Source organism: Motacilla alba, chromosome 14 (genome assembly GCF_015832195.1).
Source record: "Motacilla alba alba isolate MOTALB_02 chromosome 14, Motacilla_alba_V1.0_pri, whole genome shotgun sequence".
In the NCBI taxonomy this organism is placed as follows: domain Eukaryota; kingdom Metazoa; phylum Chordata; class Aves; order Passeriformes; family Motacillidae; genus Motacilla; species Motacilla alba.
In genome coordinates, this window is record NC_052029.1 from 13814325 (window position 1) to 13833223 (window position 18899).

General features: G+C 43.1%; 1 protein-coding gene across 2 annotated transcripts in view; it reads left to right on the top strand.

The window, feature by feature from the left end:
- The window catches only part of USP22 (ubiquitin specific peptidase 22), a 90340-nt gene extending 74056 nt beyond the window's left edge, over positions 1-16284 (top strand). For both annotated transcript variants that reach the window (XM_038150779.1, XM_038150778.1), the window contains 7 exons: positions 4182-4287; positions 6084-6242; positions 8359-8485; positions 9817-9908; positions 11335-11397; positions 13301-13450; positions 15382-16284. In XM_038150779.1, the coding sequence (XP_038006707.1) occupies positions 4182-4287; positions 6084-6242; positions 8359-8485; positions 9817-9908; positions 11335-11397; positions 13301-13450; positions 15382-15424 (740 nt within the window). In that variant the 3' untranslated portion in view covers positions 15425-16284. The remainder of the gene's footprint in view (positions 1-4181; positions 4288-6083; positions 6243-8358; positions 8486-9816; positions 9909-11334; positions 11398-13300; positions 13451-15381) is intronic.
- Positions 16285-18899: the final 2615 nt, after the last annotated feature.

Below are 18899 nucleotides of genomic sequence, written 5' to 3' on the forward strand. Positions count from 1 at the left end.
CTGCCAATATTAAATATTTATTTTAATGAACGAAAAAAAGCTTTTAAAGCTTCCAGTCAATAGTAATGAAGTTTTACAATTAACACACAGTGAAATAAAATAAAGTCATGGGGGAAATTTTGCTCTAGTTTTTGGGCATTATTCATGATCACCAAGGCTTCAGGCACCCAAGTAAATGAAAGTGTTCCTTATGTATAAATATCCAGTGATGTTTGTTTGGCTGCCAATAGTCATTTATCCCTTTTCCATTCTGTGTACTCAGCTGTCTAGGAAATGTCTTAATGCAAGTAAAGACAAAGCTGTGAATATTTGTTGTTGATTTGTCACTGCTTAAATTAAGAAAAATACATGATTTTGATGTCCATTTAAAGATAAATTTTGTAATCCTACAGCTGCCCTGAGATGATTATGTGGGCAGGCTGGCCCAGGCAATTTTGTTTTGATTTGGTTGGTGTTTTAAATGCTGGTTGAATCCGTACTTTGCTTTAGTGGCATCTGTGGAGTTTTGGGAGGCCAGGATACCTGTCTGATCTGCATGTAAATCCAGTCTGAGGGGTGACAGATGTGCTGGCACTGTCGGGTTGAGCTGTGGCATCTGGGCAGGCACATTCTAAACCCTCAATAGGGCTCCTCTGTGCTGCTGGAGTAATAGGAAATATTTCTGAATAAAAGGGGTCAAGTGTGTCTTGCCTGTGCATCACTTTTTCATTTCAGCAGCTGGAGGCAGGTGATCTAACTGGAAAGTAGTATTTTAGTGGAAGAAATAATGTAAATAATCTGTATTTCTGCCCAGGCTGTAAAGCATTAAGTCAGCTTTTAGTCAACATGACAGATGCATCTTTATCCCCAGTGCTCTGGGATAAATTTGGGGTTCTGATTCTGCAGACTTCACACCAGTGAGCTTCCAATCATGCAGACACTTTTTAGTTTCCCACCTTTGTCTCGGACATCTTCAAGCTTGGGGAAGCTTAGACCAGAATTATTGTTTTCTTAAAAGGATCAGGACTGCAAGTCAAAAATTCCTGTTCTGTCCAGTGGAATCCCTGGCTGTGGGGGTTTCTGTTGCAGAAACAACAGCACTCAAGTGGCAGAGATGGGCACTGGTACACAAAGATTCAAAAAGCAACATAAAAAATAGAAGTAATCTGTGTTTTTATCCCAAACTTTATTTGGTAGTTTTTAAAAAGGGAGAGTAGTACCTTAAAGCTGATTATTCCTCATTTATTTGGATTTCTTGAAGCATTTTGCATTCACCTTTAACAAGGAGTGCTACAAAACAAATCTGAAGCCAGAAAAAAGAATGGTGTACTGAGATCTGGGAGGAAAACACTGCCCTGCTCTGTGAATTCTGTGTGATATTCTTAGGAATTGATAGAGCATATGCTTGTGAAACATGTCATCTGCTCTGATCCATATAGATTTGTGTGTACACTGCTTTGTCAGAAATAACAAGCACTTGTTCAGAACACCAGGGACCAAAGCAAACCAGAAATATTAACATTAATGTCTTGTTTTGATAAATACCCCTTTTAAAATCTGACAATTCCTGACTTCCTTTTTCTCATTTAAATTACAGAATGAAAGATTGAGGCAAAACTTGTATTTTTATATCAAAACCAAAAGCAATCTTAAAAAGTTGTATATTTTTAAGCTGTTTTTACTGTTGCTGTGTGTTATTTACCTTTAGTGGTATATTAAATGCCTATTTTGAAATAGATTACCATGCTTAGTTATTTCACAGACACAGTAGTAACCTGTGTAGGGTTTTTTGAGAGTTGCATTTAATTTGACTGCAAACTCCTAAACTCAATTTTCAGCCGTGCTCATAACCACATTAATATGTGCATTGATAAGTTTTGAGGTTTGCTTTTAGTCTTGTGCTGACCATTCTCAAAAGCTGCTGATTTCCCCGGACCAGATTTAAACCCCCAGAAATATCTGCAATTAAAACCTCATTTGGGAGACAGAAATGTTGAAGGGAACGTTAACTTGAGCACAACAATCTAGCAGCTTCTAGTTCTCAGCTGCATAATATACCTCCCCTCAGCATCTGTTCCATATTGACAAGTGTGTGTAGGTGGTAATCTTACTCTTTTTTCCCTCCTCTCCAACCAAATGTCATGGGAAATAATGTTGAGTGGGTAATACCCTTCTGTTTTGCTGGGAACAAGCTTGCAGGATATTCATTTGAGACCCTCTCATCACTGATCCTAATTGACTTGGGTAATTGAAAAGGGACAGCTCAGTTCCCTCTGTGGGAGGAAATGACTGTCTGCTGAAGGTGTTCAGCTGGGATGGTACCTGTGATCCAGGGAAAAGCTCTCAGCACTGCTTTTCTCCTTCTGCCCCCTCCAAACAAAGCAGAGACAATGTTTGAAATGGGGAGATGACAAGGATGTGGTAGCTCCTTAAAAAGGAAAAGTGGAGCTTTGACTAAAACCCAGTTAATTCTGTTTTGAATTTTTTTTTCTTTAAAGCTTGTGAATATAAGTGCAGCTTTTTCTGTAGGTGAAGGATGCCTTGCACAGTCTCTATCCTGGATGCCCTCTTCATTAGCTTAGCAAAATTGAGCCCATTAAAAGCTCTTTAAGTTCAGTAAGATTTAGCTGAAATTCCCATCAAGAAACACCTCAGACCGGGTGTGATAACCCCCAACTTGAACCTCGTACACTTGAAATCTAATTTTAGAGCATTTTCTTCAGGAGTCTTTTTAAGGAAACAATGTGCTTTTCTTGGCAATTCAAACAAAAGTTTCTAAAGCCTAAATCTGGCAGCTGAGGGAGAACTTTCCTGAGGCATTTAGAATCTAATTAACTCAAGTGGCCCATTGCAGCTTAGTAGGTATCACCTATGACTGCTTTTCCACGCTTAGCATCCAGTGGAACCTTTGCCAGATTATTATATAATACTTTTCAGCGTAATTCTAAAGCTTCATTGGAAAAAAAAATAGAATTCTATCTGTTTCTACTACAAGAAAACTCCAGCTAGAGCGCCTTAGACACATGAAAATGGTCTGTTGCCCTGCTTTTAGTAACTTTTCGTTTCTTCAGAGGTGTTTTTTTGGATATTCTTGAGAAGTTTTTGAGAAGTAGCAGAGATTTGAGGAGTATTTCAGTATTTCAGTCTTAGCATTTCAGTTTCAGAAATCAAATACTTCCCAGTAAGTTAAGTACACTGGGAAACCTGTCCAAACTTAGTTCTGTTGTAGCAGTTGCTGTTGAAGGAGACTGAAAAACATCTTGAAATGTATTGTAAAAAATAATTAGCTGGTGCTGTGTAGTAGTTGGTGTGTGCATCTCTGATTGCAAAGCAAGCCCAGTTACATCTGTCCTATCCAAGGAAAATAAGCAGTGGACAGTCTGGAAACCCAAGGAAAAGGGTGTCATTCCTACTCCACCTTGGGGAATGGAGGGAGAGGGCTTTGAAGCTGAGAATTGTGTGCAGAAGTTTTTAATACTCTGGTTTTTTAATACTCTGGTTATTGTGAGAAAGCTGAATTGGCCTAATCTCAGCACTCGAGTCCTAAATGCCACTTTACTCCTGGGACCTGCAGTGACAGTGTGTGATGCCTGAAAGATGGGGATGTGTTCACTGTGCCTCTGGAGAAGCTGGAAGAGGACACAGCATTACCTCCTCCCTTCAGAAAAGGACATCTTTCATTTTCCCCCTGCTGAAAACCTGCATGGAAGGTGCACATCGATGGAGGCAGTGGGCTGGGGGTGAATGGCTCTTAACAAACCCTCTCCCCTCATTCTGCTCACAGAAGTTGACTGGGATAGAAGTTAAAAAGTAGCATTTGCTGCTGTGAAATTTAAATATTGATTTTCATAAACCACCTTGGCTACTCCTTTGTCTTAGGGGCTGATCTTTATGCCAGGCAGTGCAAAGCAAACCTCTGTAAAGGGAGATACCCTGAGCAAGGGTTGAGCTAAGAGCTGCTATGGCTTAAAGCTTCACCTCTACTTTTAGTCACCTTTTGGTTATCTTCTGTATTTTTCAAGGAATTCCAATCTTGTTTCCTTGTTTTCTTCAATGCACAACTTCTGCAGGGTTCTGAATTATCCTTGTGAACTTGCAGTATAAGTTTGAGTTAGAAAGAGTTACTGGAGACACAGTCCAAGACAAACCACTGTTCCCTCAGAGGATTTTTGACTTCTGAGCCTGTGTTTGCATTCCTGCAGGTGATGATAATGGGAAGAAGGCCAACAACCCCAACCACTGTAACTGCATCATAGACCAAATCTTCACCGGCGGACTGCAGTCGGATGTTACCTGTCAAGTCTGCCAGTAAGTCACTTTTCCTGATCCTCATTCAAACCTGCACCTCTCCAGTGCAGTGCATTGAACCTTTCCTCTCTTGAATACCAATAAATACTGACAAAACTCCAGAAACACAAGGACTGTGTTAGTGCAGCTCCCTGAGGCACCAGCACAGATTTCCCAGAGCAGCTGTGGCTGCCCCATCCCTGGCAGTGTTCAGTGCCAGGCTGGTGGAGCTCTGAGCAGCCTGGTCTAGTGCAAGGTGTCCCTGCCCATGGCAAGGGCTGCAATGAGATGATGTTTAAAGTTTCTTCCAACCAAACCATCCTGGGATTCTCTAATGCTATAATTCTGTCAGCTAAATGCAAGCAATTACCAGTTAACTGTCACGTATTAAGACATACCTAAAAAGCTGCCTGTGAAATATTACAGGCTTATGCACAAAAACTTTTTACTAGTCTGGAAAAGGCTGTTATTTCCCAAGACCATAAAGAAAATACTTCCAAGATCTCTTTGAATTTCAAAATACGTAATTGCAACTACATTTGAAGCAAATTCTGATGCAGAACCACATTTTCCTTCGGTCAGGAGCCTCATGTATCATCAGGAGAGGTTTCAAAGAGGCTGATGCCTAATGTAATCTCAGGTACCAGAAAAATAGCCTTTACAAGAGTATGGAAAAATGTATTTATTGTTCTGCTCTGTACTGGAACAAGTTGACTTCTCTTTGGAGCTGTTTGGTGTTGCCATAGTGCAGAAGTCAGAGTTCTTGTTTTTTGTTCTGCTTCACATTCTTGCTGTCCTGCACATGGGCTGGGCTTGTTTGAATCTGCTTTTATTCTCAGTTTCCTGGAGGGATTTGCAAAAGATTTACTGTAAGAAAAACATAGGAAATTCTGTTCTTTGCCTGGTAGAGCCACTGAATCCTTATGTGATAATGCAAAGCTTGATTTGTTATGACACAATATTAACATTGATGAAACTTTGACAAAAGAAGTTTTCTTTTGAAAATTGACAACTTTTGCACAAATGAAGCAGAGGGAAAAGGCAGAATATTGAAGGCTTAATGAGATTGCAGAGTGAAAGACACTGGTTTTAGGGGAGGAGAGAACTCAAAAAATAAAGACAACAAGGAGCTTAGACCCCTGAAGTTATCTTAAAAATGTGGATGCTGGAAGAGAAGATTTGAGTCAATAGCAGTTAAAATTTTGAGCAGCTTTTTCCACAGTCTGGCTGTTGACTTGTCTTCAGCTGTCTTTAGAGAACTCTGATGGAGAGCACAAGCCACTGCTTGGTGCAGTTATTCTTTGGCCTCTCCAATCCCAAAGGCTGTAGGAGATGCTGAGAGGAACTGCAAAGCTGAATTCAGTGCACTGCTGGACAGCAAGAGTATTTTTAAAGCCTTCTCTTTTTTTGAGGTAGCCTCAAGCACAATCTTCCATGTCTTGAGCAGAAAGACCAGCTTGTAAACTAGCTGATGGCACGCAGCTGTTGTCACAGATGTTAACTGGTTTATACTGGGCAGTGCTGCCTCTGTCTCAGGGCTCCAGTGGGTGGGAGAATGTCATAAATGCTTTTATTTTGCATTTCACACATCATGTACATTTCCCCAGACATACAGCTTTTCAATATGCAGGGAACGATGGATTGTGGGCAGACACTCTGGAGCAGCTCTATTTTCTGTCATCTCTGAGTGCCCTCTAGGGGTGATGGAGATCCCAAAGTCCTTAAAATTAAGCACCTGGAGTGCACCCCGAAGCGAGAGAGAAACTGCTCATTTGGCTTCCTTGAAAGGTGTGTGGAACCGTTTCTGTCTCCCGCAGTGGCGTTTCCACGACGATAGACCCGTTCTGGGACATCAGTCTGGATCTGCCAGGCTCCTCCACCCCCTTCTGGCCGCTGAGTCCGGGCAGCGATGGCAGCGTGGTCAACGGGGAAAGCCACGTGTCGGGCACCACCACCCTCACAGACTGCTTGAGAAGGTATGGCCTGCCACAAACACAGCCTGGGCTTGGACACAGGCAATTTGGCTTCATCCTGTTCTCCACGTGGCTCTGAACGCTGGGACTAAGTGGGGCTTTGTCACAGCTCTGTAAAAACAGCATTTTTACGCCACATATTTTTGATGTTTGCATGTGAGACAGTAGGAAGGCTCAGAGCAACAATAAGCATTCAAAGCCTTTTGCCATATGATGTAAGAAAACAAATTTTGCATTGGCTATTGCCAGACAATGTGGTTCTACGTGGTCAAAATCACTAAAGTCTGTCTCCTTGTTCTTGGTTCTGGTGGCTGAGGAGGCACATGAAAAGAGTTTAAATTGCATTTGATATTTATCTAAATTCTACCACCAAGCAGGAATTCAGATTTTTCTCTAAGCACAACTGAGAGTCAGCTACTCCCAGCTTAGTTGCAGGGATGCCATTAAGGATTAAAGGAATGGAGCTTTCAAAAAGAAAAGGTAATTCTGAGGCTGACACTTGGGGATCTTGGAAAGAGATACCTGGGGAGAAGGTTATGGCTTTGTGTACAGTTCACTTGGCTCTTTCAGCAGATCTGAAAGTCATTCTCCTGTGGCAAATGCAGATATTTGCCTGAGGAAGAGGTTACCTGGAGCCTGGGGCAAAGCTAATCTTCCTGAAATAAAAATTCATAGTCTCTAACATCTGATATCTAATCTGCTTGACACCATTAAGATCAATAATTTTAAGGAAATTAGGGAATTAGTACACATGAAAATTGCTGATGCAGGAATACATCAAGAGGTAAAACCAATTGAATTTTGGTGATATTCTTCAACACAGAGATTAGTAGAATCAAAGTTGATGATAGGGAAGGAAAAACATCCAGGTTCAAAGATACTTCCAGAAAGTATGGATTTTGGAAAGAAGCTGAACTCTAATGGATGAAGAGGATGGGTCTGTGTTTTTGTCCAAAAGTTAGCAAGAAAAAAGGTCTCAGTGTAATGACAGCTTCATGTCAGTGTGGCCGTGCAGCTGAAGTTGACCTGAAGAAGGAAGCATTGAGCAGGATTGTGACACAAAAATGGAAAGATAAGGGCATTCCAAACAACTATCAGAGCAAGTTTATAAGCCTGTTTAGAGACTTATGGATAAACAAATACAAAGCAAAAAAAAATAAAAGGAAGAAAGAAAAGCCAGAGAATGATGGCACATAGGCCAGGTAAAGGAAATCTTGTTAATTAATCAGGAAGCTGTGATGTCATTTAGTGCTGGAGGCTGCTTTGGCCATAGTTAGACTGAGGGTGAGGGACAAACTCACACCATGTTGCCCTCACATTCTTCATTTAATGAAGAAATTCAAAATTAAAATTTTAAACTATATTTTGAAATACTTAATCTCAAAAATCTTAGTTACAAGGCAGCCTCTGGGGAGAAGGTTGATTTGCCCTGTGGAAATGTAAACTTGGAGGGAAGGGCTGAGAAAGGAAAGTCCATGGTCCTGGCCTTTCTGTGCTGAGTTTCTGGAAAAGAGAGATTTTGCTTTAGTTTGTGGTGAGAACATCGAAGTTGTCCATTTTCTGTGAGCACTTTCCTGTTCCCTAATGGTTTCTTCCCATGGCTTCTTTGAGCACTTCTGTCTGAAAATTTTGAAAGAGATTTTTGTCAACAAAGGTTTTTTTAGAAGGGTATCTGTATTTTCAAAAGAACTTTGTGTTTACAGGCCTTTCCATCTCAGAGCTTTGATCCCAGCCCTGGAGGGCTACAAGGTAGGATAGTGTGTTGCAGAAGAGTGTCTTCCATACCAATGTTTTTGGGTTTGAAGACAAAAGATCTTTCTTTGCTTTCTGTATGAAAATGAGCTGCTCTGCTGTAGGAGATGAACTGACACTGAGCTCCTTTCTCAGCCACTGATTCACTTCAGTGCAAGTTAGAGCAATGATCCGTGTCACATTTGGATATCTGAGCCATGGCACTTTACATTATTATGGTTTGATTGTAGATTATTTTAAAATTACTTAAAACCCACTGACTCTTGTCCTTGTGGTGCCAGTGACCCACAAGTGAAAGCGTTTCCAGCACATGTCAAAAACCATCTGATTGTTTTGTGCATTCCTTTGCTTTTCAATATTTTTTTAGGTTTACAAGGCCAGAACATCTAGGAAGCAGTGCCAAAATCAAATGTAGTGGTTGCCATAGCTACCAAGAATCTACCAAACAACTCACTATGAAGAAGTTACCCATTGTGGCCTGTTTTCATCTCAAAGTAAGTTCACGGGGGGCCAGCAGAGCAGAGGATGTGATTTCCTCTCTGAGATGATGAGCTGAAGTCTTGGATATGTCTTCTGGCTTTCACTGACTAAATTTTTATGATATAAGTTAATATAAGGAACATCTTGCCTTGCCCAGCTAGGTTTTCTAAGGTAGTGTTACATTATCTCTGATGTAGCTTTGCAGTGTGTCTGGGGGAACTTAACCAGCTTGAATCTAGACACAGAATGAGGCTGGTCCAAAACCTGAACCAGCACAGAAAGCAACTCCAGTTACACTCCCTCATCCTACACGGTACAATTTTTACACTTTCACTGAAAGATTGCCACTGTATTGAAGGAAAAGCCTGGAAAAAGTTCTGAGGCAAGTCAAGGTGAATGTGCTCCACTCCGTTCCTATACTTAGTCCAGTATTTGTGTTATTCCCAATGACTGAAGATTTTTTGGAAAATAAATTACTTTTCCTAAGTGATTGTGTTGTCCTGCCTATGCAAAATGCAAATTTCATTTTGTGTGTTAACGCAAGAGAGAGACACAAAAGATAAGAATTACAGAAGTCTCAGCTTTTCACATCTGGATCTGTTGCTAGGGAATTGTTACAGCATCACAATTGGAAAATAATTAACTTGAAGTGTAAATAGGGAAGAATTTCTGAGAAATTGAGAGGGAAACTGCCTTTAAATAGAAACTCATTCATCTCTTTCTGGTATTTGTTCCTGTTCCAATTTAATGTTCAGTGAAGGAGATGAGGAGAGGGTGGTGGGTATTGCAGGCCCCTTTTGGCTGAGGGACAAGGCTTTTTTTGTTAGCATATTCCATTTTTTGCCTTAATTTGAATGGGTATTCCTGTGTAGGCTTGACTCCTGTCACTTGAGATGATGGGATGGGTGGATTCAGAGTGTGAATCTGAAGGCAAACTCTGTTGTCACCAGTTCTGTGAGCCAGGGTAGGCAGCAGCCATGGGTTTGAATAGCCCTGGTGCAAATGAACACTGCTTTTGGGTAAAGGCTCTGTGTGCTCTCCTTGTTTAATATATTTTTTCTTTGATGTCAGGTGGGAATAGGTTTGTATGCATAGATATCAAGGTAAATAATCTAATTAATACTGTGTTAACATTGAGCCCACAAAGGGTGCTTTATTTTCCTGCTAGAAGTGTGTTGTTATTTACATGGACATTCCCACAGAGCTGGTAGGAAAACTCTGGGGCTGTCCTTGCATAGTGACTGCTAATGTTCTTTCATGTTATTGTTTCTAAGCTTAGGACAGTTATAAAAGAGATAAAATTTAACCTTTCTCTAAAGAAGAAACCTCTTGCCTTTGCCTGCAGCGGTTTGAACACTCAGCCAAACTGAGGCGGAAGATCACTACGTATGTCTCGTTTCCACTGGAGCTGGACATGACACCTTTCATGGCTTCCAGGTGGGTTCCAAGTCCAAACCCCCCCCCAGAGCTGAGCAGAACTGGTTCCCACTCCATACACGTGCAGCACAAAACAAGGAGCATACTTGAGGGTACAGAACAGTGTCTGTGGTGGTACTTCTGCCATGAGCTTCTCTGGGGAGGCTGTAGCTTGTCTAAACCCATTTTTAGATAAACTGTTCAGCTTCATGTGCCTGAAAAGGATTTATATTTAAACATTGTGGTGGGGTTCTTTAATTAATGTGTGTTACGTTTCTGGTTGCCTGTTCAATTTATAGACCCAGATCCATCCTGCCTTCAGATCCCTGCTCTGGTCCCATCCCCTCAGTGCCCACCCACCTGCCATCCTGTGCAGTTGGCCAGCCTAATCCCTAACCAGTATTCCTGAAGTTATAAAAATCCTTCCTTTTTATTCCTGCACATCAGCAAATCTGGGGGTTTTTGTTTAGTACTTTCAGCTTCTGTTTAGAGAATGCTGCAAGAAGCAAAAACATAGTCCAGATTAAAATAGAAACAGCAAGACTTCTCCCACCTCCCAGGTTTGTGGAAGACGTGGCATTTATATAAATGCACCTTTATGAAAGGAATTTAATCAGCTTAATTAAAAAGTATTTGTCAGACATTCATGCAAATATGCAAGAGGATATTCAGATCTAATTTATATCTGAAGCACTGCATAAAGCCCCAAACCATGGTATCTCTTAACAGAGAGACTCTGTTTGATGCTGAAATTTTACTTATCATTTCAAGCTTTGCCTGCATTCCTTATTGCCCAGGAAAAAAAGTAGATGCTTCTACCAGGAGAGAAAGAAGAGCCCTGAAGCTCTGTTAAATACTGTTATATTAAGAATATATGGTTTATTCCAATATATTCCTGAGACTTCCTTGTTCCTCTGTGGTGAATTCTCCCTGGATAGAACAGGCTCTGCTGATGAAAGTACCCAGCATAATGGAATAGAGATGGGATAATCAGCAGGCATAACTCAGTAGTCTGAATTTCACCAGCTAGGAAATCAACAGCATAATCCTATTGCTGCTGTCAAAACACAAAATGAATTTAGAAGTCAGAGCCAAGATGATTGACCCATTACAAGATAAAGGATTGATGTAATTAGATAATTTCCCGGGTTTCAAATACAAATCTTTTCTTAACCTGTTTTGAAGCTTTTTGGATAAAACATTTGACGTAAACAGATGTGTGTTTGCAGCACTGGAGCCTTGACCAGGAGGAGAAATGGTGTTTGTGAGGTAGCACTGCTGTGAGAGCAAATAAAGCATCTTTAGCATCCTAATCAGCCCTTTGCTGCTCAGCTGGAATAAGGACCTGGATTCAGAAAACAGGCTGTGTGTCATGTCAGAGCAATTTCCTGGGTTTGGGAAGCCACTGCTTTAAGTGACTGGATTTTTGTGTGTGTGTGTGTTGCAGTAAAGAGAGCAGAATGAACGGGCAGTACCAGCAGCCGACGGATAGTCTAAACAATGATAATAAGTAAGTGGTACATTCCATGCCTCCTATTGTGAAAGGTAGCTGCCTTCTAGAAGGAGATAGTGTTGCTTTATATCCTGCAGTGCCAGTGCATTACCATATCTGACAGCACAGTCAGTCTGAAATGTTGCAAAGTAAAGCTTCACTCACTGCAGTTCCTGCCCTTCCGTGGGGCTGTGGCAGCTGTTCCAGGGCTGAGGGTGATACCCTCACATGGTCTGTGGGCAAAATGAAATGCTGTGGTCACAATGTTTATTACAAGGGATGGGTACTATTGAAATATTGATGGGTAAAATTGAAATATTCCTCTTCCTGTTGCAATGGCAAAGGGAGTTCCAGAGGACCAAAGAAAGTTAATAGAACACTGACACTCAAAGTCAGGAGCAGATGATCCCAGTAATCCTGGGGTCTATTGGGCAGGTGTTGATTCCAGTCAGAATAAATGATGGACTGGTGTGGGACTTGCTCAAGAATGTAAAGGGGGTGTAACTGAAACCAGTATCCTTTGCTTTATGGGGATAGAAATGGTCACACAAACCTTACATCTTCAATTAAATAAGATTACAATTATCATTGCTGCTATTGTGTATTTAAATTCAAGGCATTTGATTGGCCACTAAAAGTTCAGTAAGAAACTGGAATCACACAAAGATGTAAAACCAAACTGACCAGGTCTTAGTGCAGGTGTCACTAGGCAGGTACCAGGCAGGTGTTGCATGGGCCTACAGCTTCAGTCATTGGATGTGGGGTGTCCAGTAGTGCTAGAAAAGATCTGAAGGTAACACAGCTGATCACTTGTGAGGTTTGCACATGCCTTAACTTGGAGAAATTGTTAAAAATTAAGCAGATTTAGTTAATGAGAGCAAAGACTTCTGGATTCCTCAGGGATCTGGGTGCCAGGGAAGAGCTGGGGCAGTGTCAGAAGGCTCCAGCTGGGACTGAATTGTGCTTCCATCCCGTTGGATTCAAGGGCTCCCCTGGAGAGGGTGGCTCTAAATCAGTGGCTCTGGGCAGTCAGTGAATAGGTGCCTTGTTGTGGCACCACTGTGTCAAAAGAGTTCTGTGAATTTTCAACTTGAGTAGGACAATATCAAGTGAGATTAGAGAGATTATTTTACCATTGTGCAGCTGTGCTTGTGTCACACACAAAGTGTGAGGGCAGCATTTTATGAAAGAGTTAAAGAGAGTGGAAAATGCTTGAAAAAGAGCCACTAGTGTATTAGTGTATTTAAGACTGGAAACAAAATCTTACCTTAGAACAAAAGGGCCAAAGACTTCAGTCTTGCACTTTTAAAAAAAGAGAAAAAAAAAAAAAAAGAGAGCAACTTGCTTATCAGTATCTTTTCTGGAACAGAGGTAGGCCTGCAAGTTTTCAGGCAAATGCACAGCAGCATCTGAGAGCTGGAAGTTGAGGCTGAATGTATTCAGTATTTCAAAATAAGTCCAGGCTTTGCAGATTAAGGGCACTTAATCAGTTCAGCAGTTTATCATTAGAAATATCTAAGATTACCTCCTTCCCCATACCTGAAATGCATTTTTTTTCTGGTTCACTAGAGTAAATCAGGGAAGTAGAAGGTCAGACTGGATAATTGGTGTTCCTCTTCAGGAATGCACCAGTATTGATCTATTTTAGAAGCAAATTTGTTAGCCAGTATTGGTAAAGTTGGCAGTGGTCACCAGACTGGAGAGTTGCAGAAATAGCAAGACAGGAAAAGAAAAATTATTCTTCTTCTTCCCCTGGGCAAGACCACCCTCTTCCCAGCTAGTGTTAGAGCTGGTGTTCTACTGATGGATCAGATCCTTTACCATTGCCATGTGTACTTATGAACAAAAGTTTCTGCCTGTCTGAAATGTCTGTTCTTTCCCCCTTTTGCTGCACATACTCATGGTCTGTTCTGTGTGCCAGGTATTCCTTGTTTGCAGTAGTTAATCACCAGGGAACCTTGGAGAGTGGGCACTATACCAGCTTCATCCGGCAGCACAAGGACCAGTGGTTCAAGTGTGATGATGCCATTATCACTAAGGCAAGCATTAAGGATGTGCTAGACAGTGAAGGGTAAGTGCTCCCATGAGAAGGGGAAAGGAAGGCAAACTTTCACCTTTGTTGGGTTTTCCTTACTTTAAGAAACCCTTTTTAATCATAGAAAAGGATACTTTCTCTCTTGAATATCCCCTGTAATGCTCAGTGCTTCAGCATGGAGTCTGCACAGTTACATTTATCCATGATTGCTTTGTAACCATGGACTTGCTGAAGGAAAGGGGGGGAAGGACAAGGGACATCAGGTGACTGCAGTGTCTGGAACTGCTGCTCATGTCCAAAGTCCTGCTAATGGAAGGGATTCTGAACACCAAAGTGATGTGACCACCCAGTGCAGGAGCAGTGCTTACCTCTGTGACACCATCCAGTCTGTGCCTGCAGAACCTTTGGATTATGATGAGTGTAAAAGATTGGAAGAAAAGTTAATAAGAAAGTGCTGTGACCCAGAATTGCAAGGCTCTATGGGAGGCAGGTAGAGAACATGAGCTGTTTCTTAGCTCATGGCTTTAAATTAATCTCAGATTGACATTATGGCTTCTGATATTTATATTACACAAGCTTTAGGAGGACAGAGCAGTATTTTTCAAGGAAGCACCATGGTGTTCCTCATTTGAGGGAAGCACTGGGGACTGGTGTGTGTTCAAAGAAAAAAGCAACTTAAAATCTGAAGTCTTCATTTTGCATTTTCAACTATGGACTTGGTACTGCAGAGATAAGTCTTTACCATTCTTGTTTTAATTATTCATGACATTTTCAAGGATTGCTGCAGGCACAATGTTCAGGTTGTAATTTTTTTAATAGATTTTCCCTTTTTTCCTTTTTTTAAACTTCAATCGGGAAGTAAAAACAGAAATCTATAATACCTGAATTTTAGTGTTAAATGACTTGACAGGGAACTTCTGCTTTGAGGTGAGCAGAGAAATGAGTTTGTTGTAATTCAGTAACACATGCCAGGTGCTCAGGTGGGGTTATGCCCATGGAAGAACCTGCCAGAGGCAAGGAGGAGAGGATGTACAACACAACTATGGCCCATAAAGGCTGGTTTGAGCTTTGATGCATTTCCCTGGTTCAGATAAAGGCTGACACGGTAGCTCTGCATCCTGTGAGGGAATCCACAGGGCTTGGATGGAATTATAACAATTGGAACATCTCAGAAGTGCTCTGAGCCTGTGTCAGAGTGGGGAAGGGTTGTGTGGAGATCAGTCTCCCTGTTCTGTGTGACTGCTGAGGGGCTGGGCTCCTCCTGTACCAGTACACACACAGCAATTAGGGTCAGGAGGAACTTCATCCTTTAAAACACCAGATTGGAGTGCAGATTGACTCATCAGATATTTGAGTGGGACATGAGTGTTCACCCACATGGCTGCTGCTTCATTTTGCTTCTGTTCCAGTAAATGGGAGGCAGTTTGCAGTAATCCTGGTCTGATCTCTGGTAGTGTGACTCTAAAGCAACAGCTGTACCTTAAAGCACCTTTATTTTGTGTCACATTAGTGTTAAATGGTTGCTGTCTGTCTGAGCACCAACAGAATCCAATCTTCCAGAGTTTTCAGGTCTTGAGTAGATTTTACAAGGTTTGACTCTTTCATAGAATCATAGAATGGTCTGGCTAAGAAAAGACCTTAAATCTCATCTCACTCCAACCCTCTGCCATGGGCAGGGACCCCTTTCACTATCACAGGTTGCTCCAAGCTCTGTCCCTGGCCTTGAACACTTCCAGGGATGGGGCATCCATGGGCTTCCTCTTTGATGTACAGCTGTTCAGTTCCCTGAGTTGCTGCTAAAATTATGTCAGCTGGCTTCCCTCCTTCTCATCCCTGGTTAGTGTCCCTGGAATCACCTCAAAATGAAAAGAAAACCAAAATTAACAGCCCTCATGTCTTGTGGTTGCATCAATGGAAACTCATCTGCTCTGGCACAGAACTGCCACTGTCCCTCTGCTCTCTTCCAGATATTTGCTGTTCTATCACAAACAGTTCCTGGAGTATGAATAGCCTTATCCAGCAGCTTGTCAGATGTAAACAAGGAAGAAACAACACAAGCCTTCTGAATCGACACACAAACCTACCTGAAATGAAAAGACCCATTACAAACCAACTCGCACTGAGCTGTAACAGGACCTACTTGACACTGACTCACAGCCTGGAGAGTGAGAAATGAACAATGTCCAACGTGTGTGCAGTCCCACGAGGACAGAAAGGGGGAAAAGAGGCTGCAGTCAGTCACTTAACAGAGGAAATATAAAATGAAAGGAATGCTCTGGGTGGGGGAAATGGGAGCAGAGGAGTCCGGGCACTGGTACATCTCCTGTGTTCCTCCAAAAATGTGTGTGGGAAGGCAAAGGATTCTACCCTCATCTCCATAAAGCATCTTCTCCATTTGGTGCTTCAGCTCCAACGACCAATCATATAACAGTTAAAATTAAAAATCCAAACCCATTTTTTTATGCATATGGGTCTGAAAGCAGTAGAGTGGAGGAGGAGGGGATGAGACAACTAAAGGACTTTGCAAGTATCTTTTTATTTGTGAATTTTAGTTATTAAATAAATACAGTATGAAACTATTAGGCTCTTTTTTTTCCAACAACCATAAAAGAAATCCTGGATTGTGGGACTGAAGCTGCAGTACTCAGACAGGTTTTCAAGCATGCCTGCTTGCACAGGTAATGTTCAATGCCATCGGACTGCTCATCCAAAAGCATCAGCACAGATTCTGTTGTTTGAGCCCTTTTTTGTTTTGTTTTCTATAAATAGCTATTTTCTTAATTTTTTTCCTTTTATTCCCTTTTTTCACGAGAATGAAATTCATAAATGCAACCATCAGTAAAAATGAATGAATTGGTGTGTTTATACTGTAAGAGTGGTCTTGGTTCTTTTTGGTTTTGTTTTGTTGGTTTTTTTAAATCTTGTTAATAAGTTTGAATTTCTCAAAAGCGTTTATTTTGTTGTTGCTGGTTTTGGTTTGGTTTTTTTTCCTCCCTGCTGCTTTCCAAAGGTGGATTTATATATATCTGACACTTGAGAGAACCTCAGTGGTGAAAAATGTACCATCTGTTGGGAATGGTCGCTGCCGGGGCAGCTTTGAGCGATGGATCTGCTGCTATTGAGCCCTTCTGCAGTGCTCTAAGTAAACAACACATTTTCCTGGTATGTGCTAGGCTGGTATTGGTTCCTTGTATCCTCCCACATGGATTAACTCTTCACGTGCTCTTCTCCTCTTGCAGTGGCCCAGCCTGCGTGTTGGTGTTGTCAGCTCGCAGCTCTGGGGCCTTTCCTCCCCCTCTGTCGCTGTGTGAGGTACCAGCAGGAGCTGCTCGTGCTGGATCTGGCTCTCAGGAGCTTGGGCTAGAGGTGGAATTGCAGCCTGGGAGAGCAACACCAGCTTTGTTCTCCCCTGTGGAGAGGGTGAAGTGTCAGTTGGGCACTGTGTGAATTCGTGTCACACCGAAAGTCACAGAATGGTTTGGGTTGGATTTTCAGGATCATCTTGTACCAGCTCCATGGGCAGAGGCACCTTCCACATTCCCGGGTTGCTCCAAGCCCCATCCAGCCTGGCTTTGGACACTTCCAGGGATCCAGGGGCAGCCACAGCTGCTCTGATCTTTAATCTCTGATAAATCCCCAGCCAGCCATTCCTCAGCTTTGCCAGTGTGCAAAGGCAGGGAGAGATCCAAGCCTTTAGTTCTGTGCTCTAGGAATGAGGTAAAAGTGTCTAACACAGTCTGATAAACAGAACAACAGGAAAATAAAGGAATTGAGTGTGTTTATGTTTTAAATCACCATCTTACAAGAGCAGCTGAACAGGTGGAATTCTGATTTGCACACAGACTGGAACAGTACGAGGAGGTTTTGTACGTCTGTGACAGGGCACGGAGGAGGAAAGGACAAGTGGAACATCTCGAGCCAGGAGCTTGGGTGTGGTGGGGGGTGTCCCCCTGCCGAGACCATCGCCTTCCCTGCCTGTGTAACGATTTATTTCCATCGGTACTCGGTGCCGCCCGGTTCGAGCCGAGCCCTCCTGGAGCAGGAGCAGGAGCCGCAGGCGAGGGGCCCCTCCTTCCCCGAGCGGCTCCGTGCGGCTGCCGGGCGGCGCTTTCTGCTGCTCTTTAATAATGCAGCAGCCTTGCGGAGGAAGGCAGGAGCCGAGCCAGCCTCCCGTCACCCCCAGCTGCTGCATTGCATTCCCGGCCGCACCAGGACTGCCACCCCGCGGCAGGCACCGCCCAGGATGAGGATGAGGATGAGGATGAGGATGAGGATGAGGATGGCTCCGGCGGTGCCTTGGCTTTGTGGCGCCGAGGTCTGAGCCTCTGGCTGTCCTTTTAATGAATTCTGTTTCGCACAGCACACGCTCAGCCGGCGGAGCTGCTGCAGCCGGCTTTGTTAAGCCTTCAGGAACAAATTGTTTAGGGACGAGGCAGCCGTGTATAAATCACCCTTACTTTCCCTCCCCGCCCATCTGGTGGAGAGGGTTCTGCTCTGTGCGGCTGCACCGGCGCAGATGGTTCTCGGGGGGAGCTTTCAAGGCTCGCTCTGGTTTCAAAAGCAGGATTCTTAGGGTATTAAAAGGTCCATTATTCCTTTCTTCCCCCATCTCCCCCCTACCAGCCCACCCTCCGTGTCGCTGCCCGAATCACACCAGGTTCTGTTTCCAGCAGTAAATCCATGGCGGTTCCGAGAGGAGGGGACAGCATTTTCCCTTTTCCTATAAAAATGGAAGAGCAGCTGCTGGCGTACGAGCAGCGCTACCCCTGATGCTGCTTTCTCTCAAACACAGCCCTTTCTCCCCCTCCGTCCCTCCCTTCAGCAGCAGCCAGGCAGCTCCTGCACGGAATTATTCCAGGTTCCTCCGTGGAACTCCCTCAACATCGCCTGCAGGAAAACCCAGCCACGGAAGAGCCGAAGGGAGGGTGAAGCAAAGCCTCCCTGATGTGCTGACAGCCAGCAGTGACAGCTCCTCATCCAGGGGAGCAGTTTGGGCTTGACTTGTTTATTTTCAGGTACATTTTCTCTCGGCACAGCTGGGTCTGTTGGGAGGAGGCATTTGCAGAAATGACTGGAAACAGAGACTGGTGCAGCCACGCAGGCTCACGGCAGGGTGTGTTCTGTTACCTGCCAGCAGTGAACACAGCTCTACAGGGGACACAAAAATAGCCAGAAAGTGCTTTTAGCTACACTTTCGTGTCCCTCAGCCTCTCGAGTAGAGATAAAGCTTTGCTGGTGCCTGATGGAAAAAGAAGAAATGTGAGAATTGGTTAAACCCTGGGCAGGGGGCCTGGCTCAGAATCAGTGTCCTTAATTCCATGTGGCTGGACTCGTCCCATCTGGAGTTGCTGGTGTCCTGTTCATAGTGTCCCTCCAACACTGGGACTGATGTCTCCAGGTATGATCCTTCAGAGCTGCTGGCCAGTGGCTGTCAAATGCCAAATCCACTGATTGCTCTTGGTTCTCCAGCTAAGGAGGTTGGTTA